General features: G+C 48.0%; 4 protein-coding genes across 4 annotated transcripts; 1 reads left to right on the forward strand and 3 right to left on the reverse strand.

Moving 5' to 3' along the window:
* Positions 1-292: 292 nt before the first annotated feature.
* BP5553_03982 (WD40 repeat-like protein) lies at positions 293-3,606 on the reverse strand (the record flags this gene model as incomplete). Its single annotated transcript, XM_032012605.1, has 5 exons — positions 293-1,073; positions 1,174-2,739; positions 2,882-3,060; positions 3,169-3,299; positions 3,459-3,606. 5 exons carry the CDS (start codon positions 3,604-3,606, stop codon positions 293-295), a joined length of 2,805 nt encoding a protein of 934 aa, XP_031872298.1.
* Positions 3,607-4,250: 644 nt separating this feature from the next.
* On the forward strand, positions 4,251-4,775 carry BP5553_03983 (Cytidine deaminase-like protein; the record flags this gene model as incomplete). The annotated part of the gene is made up of 1 exon (XM_032012606.1): positions 4,251-4,775. The coding sequence occupies one exon, from the start codon at positions 4,251-4,253 to the stop codon at positions 4,773-4,775; it is 525 nt and encodes a 174-aa protein (XP_031872299.1).
* Positions 4,776-5,259: 484 nt separating this feature from the next.
* On the reverse strand, positions 5,260-6,421 carry BP5553_03984 (putative Fructose-1,6-bisphosphatase; the record flags this gene model as incomplete). Its single annotated transcript, XM_032012607.1, has 3 exons — positions 5,260-5,390; positions 5,448-6,232; positions 6,297-6,421. 3 exons carry the CDS (start codon positions 6,419-6,421, stop codon positions 5,260-5,262), a joined length of 1,041 nt encoding a protein of 346 aa, XP_031872300.1.
* A 3,392-nt stretch (positions 6,422-9,813) lies between these two features.
* On the reverse strand, positions 9,814-11,899 carry BP5553_03985 (uncharacterized protein; the record flags this gene model as incomplete). The annotated part of the gene is made up of 2 exons (XM_032012608.1): positions 9,814-11,406; positions 11,480-11,899. 2 exons carry the CDS (start codon positions 11,897-11,899, stop codon positions 9,814-9,816), a joined length of 2,013 nt encoding a protein of 670 aa, XP_031872301.1.
* Between the last annotated feature and the right edge of the window lie 1,050 nt (positions 11,900-12,949).

Below are 12,949 nucleotides of genomic sequence, written 5' to 3' on the forward strand. Positions count from 1 at the left end.
GTCAAAGCAGTGTTGGTCAGTCACATGACATTCAAACAGGGGTTGCAAATCTCCTGAGCCGGCCCACCTGTTGATGGAATACCATTACTATTCCACGAGTTTTAATAGATCCCAACCGAGAATAAAGAATGCCATGATTGGTTTCGAGGCATTTTGGATTCATTTCCATTTTTCTGGGATATCTATCAACCAATACCTACCTGCCAAAAGTAACGTCGCTCAGCTAACAACCAAGCCCACCCAAAGAAACACCAAAACCCATATATATGATATTCGTTATCACTCATGGGACTTACTCAGCCGTAGTCCCACACTTTGTACAAACCAACCTCTGCCCCGCCTTTCCGACGACTTTTCTAGCCCGGAAATCCTTCCCACCGCACTTCTTACATACTAGCGCTTCTCCCTCACTCTCCTCGTCTTCCAGCTCGGATGTGTCTTCTTCGCTCGTTAACTTGCTCACCACACTGCCTCCCCTCTGGAGTGATCCCGATATTTCCGTATCTAACTTGGAAGGGTCTCGTGCAGCAGCAGCCTGAGCTTTTATTTCATTTCGCCACGATGAAGGATTCCAGAATTGATAATTTTTGCCCGAAGAATCGATTTTCAAGGCGTTCTCGTCGCTAGCGCTTTGGAAATGGAAGCTTGGAGTGGGGGGTTGACTGAGATTACGAGTCTTCGATCCGTAAAGACTTGGGGGAGGGCTTATCGTGGAGACGCTCGGAGTTGTCTGCAGTAGTGCCCCCGCGTATGGCTGCTGGCGAGCTGCGCTTGCCAGATTATTCTGCGATTGGATAGATACTCTGCTGAATTTCCCAGGGGATACGCTGCGATCGCTTCGGGACGACCTGGCACCGTTTTTAATGCTGTTATTATCCAACACATGGTTGCGCCATGATAATATGTGATCAGATGGCATATGAGGGCCTCCCGTGGAACTTTGGGAGGCCGAATTGCGGCGGGAATGAGAGCCACCAGAATTCTTCGTCATTATAGAGCCGCTACGACCGAGCATTTTCTTTGAAAACGCGGATCCGGTCTCCCAGTTGTTTTGAAGACGCTTTTGGTGAGCACTAAAGGATTAGGTCAGCATTTCATATTTTTCGGGAGCAAACAGAACAATTAAAATAAGCAGGAAAAAGAAGGGAGTATCGAGGAAAGCGTATATCATACCAGTCCTGGCGGAATACCTTGATATTTCCCAAGTAATCCGCTGTAATAATGATATTCCCACCCGGATGTATACATCGCGCCAAATATGCTGGGGATTCCTCGGGTTTTTTGATCGGTGGCTCGTTGAGGGGATCCGAATGACCCCTTTCCGACTCGGTACGAGGCGTAGCAGAGACAGTTGACTCTTCTCGACTAAGCAGCGTCACTGGAGGTGGATTGCAGAGATCGTATATAGGATCGCCCGAAGCACTGAGCAATTGTCTGGCCTTGGTCGGAGCAATGACCGCAGCAGTAACCATATCTGAGTGGGCTTCGAACATCTCGAGGGGGCGCTTGTCCTTATTTTCAGAATCGGCCGGCCCAGTGGTCCATATATAAGCTTTTCGGTCCTCGCTCCCACATATTACATACCGCGTATCATCGCTAAAGGTGGCATTTATTTGGCTGCAAGTATTTTCGTGACCCCTGAATTTCATCTCCAGGCTCTTATCGCGGAGGTTGTACATGCGGACTCGAGAGTCGTTGCTGGTGATCAGTATCTTGATATCCGCTTCTGACTCGCCTGGGGGAAAGGTCATGGTTCGAATTCCAGTAATCTTGCTTCCCTTGGCGTTCTTGCCCCGCGAAGACCGTACATGGATTTGGGTATGGTACTTCAAGCCCTCGGTCTCGTAGAACAGACAAAGGCCGCTGAGGACACCAGCCATTGCAATTTTGCCATCGGGGGAGAAAGCTACAGCTGTTATGAGATCCGGGAGCTGGTTCCAGAAAGCGACGGACTTGTCGGGGATGCTCCATAGCCTCAAAATAGAATCCAGAGATCCGGCCAAGAAGAAACGGTCATCAGTAGGGTGAAATGCGATCGTGGTGACAAAATCTTTGTGCTTGAAAGTACAAAGACATTCTTGCCTGCTGGTATGCCACAGTCGCACAGTTTTATCCATTGACGACGAGAGCAGGAAGTTGTTCTTACTCCAACTTAAGTCCAATATTTCTCCTGTGTGCCCCTCGAATTCCCGAACCGGCTTTGACCTAAAAACGGGCGCATTCAAACGCTCGCCCTCTGTGGTGCTCGAAGATACATCTTCCTCATGCTCGTGAGCCTGCCTCTCTTCTGCGGTAGAAATTACTGCCCAAATTCTTACGACTTGGTCTCGGCCGGCAGCCGCAAGATATTTGCCATCTTTGCTGAATTCCATTGCCCATATTGCTCCACCTGATTTAGGTAGTTTCGATAGCTTAGAATTCTGCGGTTGCGCCTCTGTCGTAGCTATCCCAGGAACCTTGTCTTCACCCGGTGGAGACTTTGTTCCGCTTAACTCTTGAGATAGAAACATGCGGTTAAACTCCCTTATCTTCTTGTTATGTGCTCGGACTTTAATGTACCTAGGCGGCTCTTTATGTTGCGGTATATATCCATTTGCTCCTACGGATGACGAGAAGACATGTGCATTCATGCCTTCAGTCCGCGGGTCACCCAATTCCGATTCATCGTCGAGATCAGGGAACTGGTCTTTTTTCTTCCCACCGATGATACTGAAACGACTGAGGAACGAGACGCCTTTCCTGTTGTCTTCCGTCAGCGGCTACAACACGCCAGGACATCCAGGATATGTGGGCTCAACGAGCACATCACCGTGCCCAACCCATCGGCAGGGAACCTGGACTGGCGACATATGATGAGGCGCATAAATCCCGAGAAACTCACTTCTTTTCTTTGGAAGGATTGCTATCACTCCGAGTGATTTCAGGCGTCGATTGCCTCCCAGGGGCCGCTATATCTGGACTGACAGGACTCGTAGCTTCGGCATTCCCACTCTCAACTGTGGCTATATTTCGTAGTCTCGAAGGGATGGTATTTTCGGTATTCGTTCGCTTGAGAATGTGCTATGCCATAATATCAGCAAACCCTTTCTCCTAAGGTTGGTGGAGCAATCGTATGTGGATATCGTATTGGTGGAAGCCGCAGATTCCACAAGCCGGAGGTATGCGTACGTGAGAGAGAGGATCAATGGCGGTCTCCGGTCGCCCTGGCGGCGAAGTTGGTTTCCCACTATTGATATCTTTGCTAGAGCCGGATCTTATCGATTTCGGTGGCAGCCTTTTGCTATTAATCTGAGCGTTTCCTGCGATAATGATAGAATATGTTAGTATAATGACAGTAACAAGGAAGAACGAGGCCGCGCATTTAGGAAAAGTGATCGCGGCCATATCCTCGTCATTTTGGGGAATCCCCCTTTTCCCTACCCATCCTATTCTAGCCATATATGATAGACACGACGTACCTTCGGACGAGGTTGCGGACTTCGGTCTAGCTGATTGTCCGCCATCCGTGGTATTCGACGGCGAGTCAAGGGAAAGTGATGCCCCGGCACCGCTCCGATCCAGATTTTGCGTCTCGATCACCTTGATCTTCGGCAGAACAGCAGACATGACCTAGCAACTTCCATGTGATAACACCTGTCATCTGTGGATACCTTGTCTTAGATATAAACGGAATAATGGAAGGTATGCGCGTGGGGTGCTCCGAAGATGCCGGTTTGGACGATGGGAAATGTATCCGGACCCAAGATATATTCGAGAACCAGTGACGGCAGGGGCGTCGTAGTATAGGCAGCTAAATAAAGAATTGCCTAGCACGACAACCAAGTAAATTAAATTGAGCGCAAAGGAGGAAAACACATCCTAGGTCCCGTACTCGTACTGTACCCGTCCATCGAGCAAACCTAATCTAGGTCTGCGACAAATGGGTTTTTGGCGGGCTTCTAGGCGCCTCGTCACGTTGACGTCGTCGGCTGCGGCCGGTGCTTGATGTCTCTGATCGTGCCTGGTCTCACTCCACTTTCCTGTCCAATTGCGACGCCGAGCGACACCTGCGAATTTCTTGAGCTTTAAAACATACTCTTACTCGGTACAAGTCTCCCATCCAGTGGCAAATCCTTCAAATAAGGCTGAGAATGAGGTAAAGCTTACATTACTATATTATGCGCCGGTAAGGAGCCTTCGATCTAGAGCCACCCCACCTTGTCACAGCCTATGATAGCCCGAGACCACCCTTTCTGCAACTAGCTACTGAAATGCCTCAAACACAAGCAAAGGCTTCGGAAGCCGCTTCCCATCTCGATTACATGCGACAGGCTCTAGACCTAGCACGAAAATCGCCTCCAAAGCCTACAAATTATCGAGTGGGGGCTCTTGTAGTCGACCCGAGGAAGAACGAGACCCTCGCAACCGGCTACACACTCGAATGTGAAGGAAACACCCATGCGGAACAGTCATGCTTTATAAAGTTGGCCGAGGAGCATAAAATATCGGAAGAGCAATTGGGTAGTGTCCTGCCAGAAGGGGCCGTTCTTTACACTACAGTTGAACCCTGTTTCAAAAGATTGAGTGGGAGTCGTCCCTGTGTCGACAGGATTCTGAGACTGGGAAAGGCTATCCAGACCGTCTACGTTGGGGTCAAGGAGCCGGAGAAGTTTGTGGGCGAAAATACCGGGAGGAGACAATTGGAAGAGGCGGGTATAAAAGTCGTCTTTGTGGAAGGACTGGAAAAGGAAATCCTCAATGTTGCAACGGCAGGTCATGTTTCGGAAGGTGGATGAGGTGGAAAGTAGTTTATTGAAACCTTTGTTATATTTTTGCTTCTAGAGTTCCGCAGATCCCGTAGACTGAGAAATAGTATTATAAATATTTTCAGAGTAGGAAGGATTATCAACAATAGGAGGAGAATAGGCCGTTAGATTTAGTACGTGGTATACTTACTGCATACTGAAGGTTATTAAGTGATTTAAGGTACTAGGGATTACGATCCTTATTTCTAATTGGGAACACGAGGAATTGATAATGCAAGGTGAGCAGGGGTTTTAAGTAATAGGGGTGGGTACTAGAACAGCTAGGAATTTGAAGAAATCAATTGCCACTTTTAAGCAACGAAATCCAAGAACTCATCACAAGCCGCAAGAGCTCCCTCAGTACAAAGTCATTTGTTGCGATAGAGCCAGTAATCCCCCACAGACTCCTTGCCATGCATACAATTTCCAAATATCACCTCAGTACTGTAATAGGCACTTATATTCTTCTTCCCTTTCACTTGTGGAAAGACTTGACCTTCTCAATCTCATCATAACTGCCCATAAAGATCCCCGACTTGTCATGGATGCCCTGAGGTACGACTTCCATCAACCGATTCATCTTGCTATCAAGTGCTTGGCCGCCAGCTACGGTAGAAAGTTAGGCCTGAACGATGGAAGAAAGCGAAGGCGGGATTGACTTACCATTCTCAAACACCATAGCCATGGGTGCGCACTCGTACAAAATTCTCAGCTTTCCCTTCGGACTCTTCTTATCCGCGGGATACGCAAAGATACCGCCATACAGTAGCGTTCGATAGGCATCGGCAACCATACTTCCAATGTATCTGGCAGAATATGGCTTTCCTCCCTCTTCGGTAGGGTATTTCAAAGAATTGAAGTATGCCTTAGTTGAGTCTTCCCAATAGAGTGAGTTGCCCTCGTTGACCGAGTAGATTGCTCGTTGCTTGGGGATCCTCATATCCGGATGTGAGAGAATAAATTCGCCAACTCCATTATCCATTGTAAAGCCATTAACAGTACCTTCCCTCATCGTGATAACCAATTGAGTAGAGGCACCATACATGGTAAAGCCCGCAGCAATCAATTCCGTACCCGGCTTCAGGAGATCCTCTTTCGTACCAGTAGATCCCTCGGCCAGTTGATGGATTCCAAAGATCGTACCAACGGAAACGCCGGCGTCCAAGTTGGAGGATCCGTCGATAGGATCACACGCTACCGCATAACGAGCATTGTTGTGCTCTGTGAAGAAGATGGCTTCCTCCTCCTCCTCGGAGACGAGCACGGCGCATTTCCCTGAGGAGCGCATGGCAGCGATGAAGAGGTCATTGCCGATGACGTCGAGTTTCTTTTGGTCGTCTCCGGTGGTATTACTTGAACCCGCGAGGCCAGTGAGGTTTATGAGGGTGGCGCGGCGGATGTAGTAGGCTATAGACTTGAAGGAGAATTGGAGGGCGTGGCAGAGAAGACTGGGTTAATGTTAGTTGGCTGTATGCGTATACAATAGAAGTTGAGGGCATTTGGGAGACGGACGTGAAATCTCCAGTTGCTTCCTTGTGCTTTGTTTGTTCTTCCGTCAAGAATCGAGTAAGGGTTATAATATCAGTGTTGACCTTCTCAGTTGGAGGACTGGAATTTCCCTGTCCGTTGGCCCCCATGATTAACCGTTGTCTGTGTGTTATCTGCGTAGTTGTTTGGGTAGTTGGGAGAGATGAGGGGAAGAGGAATTGATGAAAGATAGTAGGAATTTGAGAGAGGGAGTGATAAATCAAGAATGGGGAATGGGGAAAGGAGTTGGCGGAGATCCCCAGATGGATATAGCTTTTGGCGTCTGGCAAACTGGACCTCGGGTCAACGCGGAGGAGTCCCGGTAACCAGATTGAAGCTTCACGATGCAGGAGACGGGGGGCGAATTCAGGGACTGGATAAAGATTGAGGGAGAAAAGGTCTAGAATGACGATAAATAGGAAGAAGAATGGAGACTTCTCAAATGGGATTAGGATATTCTCCTTATCGCCGGCAGCCAGCTTCTACTCGGGGTGCCAAAGAGTGGAATTTGACCACACTCGGTACTAGCTGTGTTGCTCTGGCTCGCTCTCCCTCTCCCTCAGCCCCGCGTCGGCTTAAGGCTCGGATCTGCCCCGCGCTACGGAAAGCTATGATGGAATGGAGGAATGGAGGAATGGGAAGGAACGACCACGCAAAAGGGACCAGTCCGAAGTTTTACCGCCAATGACAACAAGCATCGGGTGTCACAGCCTCGGGCATTGTCGGATTGTTGATGTTTCGGCTCGTTGATTGTCACAATAGATGTCGGTCTTGTGAAGTTGCGGCCTCGAATCCAGGGCTTACATAAAGGTATCCAAACAGGCCAAACTCTCACGTGCTCGCCTAATCCCCTTGAGGCTTAGCGCACCCGAGAAACAACACTTACCCACCGCAAAATTTCCAAGCTCCAGTTCTGTTTTTCTCTCAGAACATCAATTCTTCCTCCAACCATGTGAAGAATAACAGTGTTGCTACTTCGTGCAGCTCTCCTCCTTCAATTCAATCGTGCTCCCAGCAGCGTGAAAAGGTAAGCAACTATTTTTCTAGTCTCCTCGTTCGCAATGTGATGACACACATACAAAATCGCAAACTAGAGTCTTTGACCCCAAGGGGAATGAAACTTTTGTGTACGTCAGTCTGAACTACGGATATCGTTGCTATTCCTGACAGCCATACCTTGCTGGAAGCTTATGCTAACCAACAACTTCAGGTGCAGTGCTCTTGAGCCGCGCCCACGCTGGCGCTTCTGGTCACCTTCAGTCGAGGTCTTCACCTCCAACTGATGACTGCAATGGCAGCCTTACTTGTACGTACCCAACTTTTATCATTTTAACCCTATCCCACTGGCTGTGATGAACAACTCGTGCTTTGCACGCTGGAAATTACCGACTGAGACTTTGTCTTTGACGAAAACAAATGGCTATTTCTGAGCTACCTTCGATCATTCTCTTCAACAATGATATATTCTTGCAATTACAATCGCTAACAGCATTGAAGCAACAGTAACACTCCTACCTTGCACACATCACCCAAGTCACCCATATTCAAAAGGTACGAATTCACTGTCTCTTTCATCACATTAGTCCTGGTATATTATCACACTGTCAAAGGATGAATTGGCACTGGGCTCCGACAGTACTCAAAGAGACTGATATGAAGGAGACGCCATTTTGTGGCAGGCCTAGAAAACCTCGCCCACTGATCTCAGTAATGCCATGACTATCATGACGAAATGCAGAGTTGTGATGCCAAATGCTAACTCTCGGCCACAGATACATGAGATCACCCATACAGACATGACCACTCAGTCAATTGGCGTGGCGCTCCAGCGCAGTTTACTCTATCAAATGTAATCTTGGGTCTGGCCACTGCTGGAAATGCAGCCCAGTTGCAAGTCATTGGTTGGTGATTCTTGGTATGTAGTTATTTTAACTTTGCATTCTACACTTTCGTGATGAGCATTTTAGATGACGAGTCTGATTCGGGCAACCGATGCTGACACAAATCAAATTAAACCATTCATGCCAACTGATTTTTTTTCTCAAACACACTTATCAACATACTTGAGCATAAAGGCATGGACTAACATTCATTGTTAGGATTGTGAAATATCTGAATCACCACGCCAACCCAAATGGAAATGACAGCTAGAGCAATTATATCAATAATGTTCAATTCACTCAGCAGCCCTTCGTTGGGTGTCGTTGATTTGTGGACATATATTCATAGGTAAGACCCAACCTATTTCATTTCCCCTCTACACATCGTAGATCGTGAAGCATTATGATGAAATGACCTACAATTGACAAGCATATGTCTAAGCCTCCGGGCGGTGACGAGGATGTCTTGGCTGAAATGCTTCCGATTATCGGCAAATGAATTCATACTATGAGAGAATATAGCTAACAAGTACAAGTGAAATGCTACAGTCCTCATCCGCGAAATTCCTCTATGGGTTAACCAACGCAACCTGTCCGGTATGTTCCCACATTTATTTCCTCTTCTTATCAACCCTTATATGATGATCAATTTATCACGACGGTCAACATAGCCACACGTTGGTATTGATGAAACTGCCTTTGACAAGGCTGTAGATCTGATATCTCCTTTTGTTTGAGTTTTATCATCTGTCGAAAATTGAGTTTTGAGAACCTTTGCTAATATCAGCAATCAGTTTAGGGCTATTACCCTCTTGATCCACAAAAGTCAGAGGGCAATGAACGAAGGCTAAATCCATAGCTCTTGTGAAATCCAGGGTCTGGAATCGGCCGGATGGAAACTACACTTATTTGATGGACTTTAATTAGCAACGTACTATAGCTACGACTTGAGTTCTTCAAGACTGACAATTTAAACCCTATTATATACTGTGCCCTCTGAAATCATCCTAATCTCCTTGAGCCGTACTTACACTCTTTAACTCTTGATAAAGAAGGGCGGCGAGTGAATTACAGCGTATTAGAAATTTTGCACTAAGGCATCATTTCCATTCAATACTTCACCATAAGGCAGGAAGTCATGAAACAACATATTCCAATTATTTTTATTGGTTTGTGTATATGCCTCTCACTCGCGGCAGTTCTATTCGTCTTCCCTGCCCTCACGCTGTTTACACGCTGTCCCTCTAATAGTGCTGGACCGACCTCTCAAAAAATATAATTACATCGAATCTGCCTAGAAACAAGCCATCTAGAATAGTCTCAAAAGTATTCTCGGCTTCGCCAATGCCCGATTTGTTGAGCAGTGCAGGGTATATGTATGGTGCAACGAGGAACAAATTATGCTCTTAACAAAAATTTCCGGTCCTCAAACGTCATATGCGCTCGCCCGGTGAACGCCGTGTATCGAATTATGACCCCCATTTGGGCCTTGCCGCTTAACCACCCCAAGTGATTGTGCTCCTCTTAGGAGGAGGTTAAGCAAATCTCCCTTTACTCCATTGCAGTCCCGCGTTATGACCCAATTTTGGCATCAATATATGTGCAAGCAAAAGAGATTTTCATTAGAAGGACACGAATAGCAATGTTGCTATTAAAGGTGCTGCAAGACCGAGAATGTGGACTGTGAAAGAAGGTGCGCCTAATGACTTCGTCATAGTCGGTGTAGAGGTGGCGGTGAAAAGACCGGTGAGGACTTGTGTCGTAGTTACGACCAACACGCTACCTGTGTGGTCGACGATTCCGGCCGTGGCAGACGAGACGGCCGTGCTCCAGTCTGCCGAGTCGGTATAGAGCACATTATTCATAACTACTCCCTTCTTGGATATTATCATATTTCTCTGGCCCTCGTTGCACGTTTCGCCGATGTTGCGTAGGTAGCACGTTGGTGAGGGGGAGGAAGGAAGTTTATCTGTGTGTGTGGCATTTAAAGGCCCGGTGGTGTTGTACACGGAGGAGTTGATGACTTCGCCGGTTGAGATGGATGTTCCAAAAACAATTCGGGCAAAAATCTCGAATGCGGTCTCCGGCTGATATGATGAGACGGCGTGGCCGGCGTCATATATGCGACTAAATGAAAGATTGCCAAACTGGCGGACCACCCCGCCTATGTATGTTTCATTGGTGATGATAGGTGCATAACCAGAAGTGGGAAAGAGAGACGCGTATGTGGGGCTGGTCTGCGCAGCTATAGCTAAGGAGATAGCTTCTCCGCCGAGCCAATTGCAAATGTAATCGAGGTCACCATACATCAAGCCTACTCTAACGCCGGATCTCAGAAGGGCAGCGATGTTGGGAACCAAAGACTCTCGCTCGTGGTCTCCAGTGGATTGGAAAGCACTGACGACTTGAGCGTTTGTCTGTGTAAAATTGACCGGAGAGCCAATCGCAGCCTGAAAGTCCGCTGTATTCAGATATTCGAGGTATGTGCTCGGCGGGAAGGAGTCAGGAAGTAGGTGAGAAATATCGTAGACGCTTCGCCCAGCATCAAGATATGGTTCCATGACATTGGCAGTACAGCTACGGTATGCAGTAGAGCATAAGGTATTAACGCCAGCCACATTTCCAGAATTTTCTTGATCCTGGCTATTGACGGCTGCCCGGCATTGGTTGATGAGATCTCGACAGCCACCAGAGGAAGAGAAGCTTGCGCTAGCTAACTGAGCTCTCGTTGGGTTGATGGCCGTTAAACCAAAGGTGTTGTTCACTGCCATCATTGGATAATATGGCGCTTGTATAAGATCATCCACACAGCCATTGATTATTCCCAGCGAGGCTAGCTTGATATCAATTGTCCCATTAGTGGAAATTGTTCCGTTTGATCGGCGCTTGTTTTGCTTGTCCCAGAGAGTTGCGAACGCAGGTCCGTATTTTCCACCATAACTTTCAGCAAAGAGATGGACCCCTACGGCAGTGCTGTTTGGCCTATATTGGGGGAAAGCGCCAAGGAAGCCCTGAAGCATATGCCAGATCACCATGCCAGCTATCTCGGTAGTATTTGCCGTGTTGTTGGCGTTGAGGGAACTGAACGTGCCATTCAAGAACAAATTTCCAGGTTGCGAATTCGGAAGGACTTGGGGTGGGGTATACAGGTTCCCAGTAAGGAGATCAAGTGAACCGTTGGTGGGCTTGTCGTAAGAGAACCCTACTTGGTTTGGCTGGGACAAGGTCAGTTAGAATGATATTGGAAACGCTAGAGTAAACCTAAGAGGGAGGCGAGGCTGTACCAACCTGGTCAATAAAGAGAATATTTGACGCTCTATCCCAGCCCCAATCCCGAGCCTTCGTCCCGAACTTCCCTTGGGCGAGCTCCACCACTTCACACGGCCCATTCCCGGTGAAGAGGCCCAGCATTGAGCTCGAGCCCGGTCCTCCATTGAGCCATATTGTTAGCTTATCCGTGGGATCGCGCGCTGAGATAAACCAAAAGAATGTGTTCGTCGAGTAATTGCCAGGAATATGCACCCATCCCGTATATTGCTGCTGGGTAGGGAAGGCAGTCTGGCAGGTGCCAATAGGCGGTGACTTGTAGGAGATCGAGATGTTCCCATCAACGGGCGAGGTGATGGTAGTTAGATTAGATACGGGCGGGTATTGAGCGAGCGTAGTTGCGACGAGCGAAAGCAGGAGGGAAACGAGAGGCAGATTCATGGTCGTTCAATCATGGCTCTTCATTGACAATGAAGGAATGAAGGAGTTCAGGACGGGCGGTAAAGAGGGCGAGGTAAAAGAGCGTGGGAAGGATCGTGGACGTACGAGGTGGAGGTGCAGGTGGAGGCGGAGGAGGCTGATGAATGCTCCCCTGCTTGCCCGACAAAAGTTGGACGCCCTTCCTCGGCCGCCGGGCTATGTACCTGATACAAGATACTGGCTGCACTACGTAGTGTACTCCGCACTTGCTTCGTAAGTGCTACGTAGAATTCTCGGTGCTATGTACATGTACCATCGTACCTTGCATAGGTAAACATCGCACTTCCGGTATGGATCTTCGCCGGAATCACCATGCCTCGAGAGAGGGGAGAGGATCGAAGTAAGGTGAGCCACGCAATGCATTTGCTTGATATGGAGTCTTGTTCTTGGGAGTATTTCCGGCTGCTTTCTCGCTCGGGAAAACGATGATAATCCACCCGACGCATTCGAAGTACAGGCCGGTACAAAGTCTGTCTTACGGCGGCGGGTACTTCGCAGGCTCCCATTATAAATACGAACCCTCCTTTCCACTTTTCGTGGCCCTTGTGTGTGCATTTTATCCTTGCTAATACTTCAATTTTGCAGATCCTGACCGCCAACCAACACTGAAGGTTACTCAGGAAAACGCCACAGGGTCACAGCTATTGAAGGAGAGCTTCAAAAGATTTGTCGCTACCAGAATCTAGAAGGCATTCGGAATAATAGCGGCTAAACTGTTGCGACAAACAATGAGCCAGTGCAAACGCCTTATAATACTTGAAAATTGCATAAATGAGTAACGAAACAGTTGATACAGTCCTTACTCATTCATCACCAGTATTTGGGCTACTGGTGGAACATTACTATATACTCGGCTCTTGATTTTACGATTTTGTCACTGGCCCCAGCCACCAACGATCGACGTCCTCCACAGAGTTGTATTGCCGCAGCCAGCACTTCGGGGCGATGGCACTGCAGGCGTGAGAGTTGTGTAGGGACTGCTGTTTAACAAACCTGTGTATGACCTCCCCG

Source organism: Venustampulla echinocandica (genome assembly GCF_003357145.1).
Source record: "Venustampulla echinocandica strain BP 5553 chromosome Unknown scaffold_1, whole genome shotgun sequence".
Taxonomy (NCBI): domain Eukaryota; kingdom Fungi; phylum Ascomycota; class Leotiomycetes; order Helotiales; family Pleuroascaceae; genus Venustampulla; species Venustampulla echinocandica.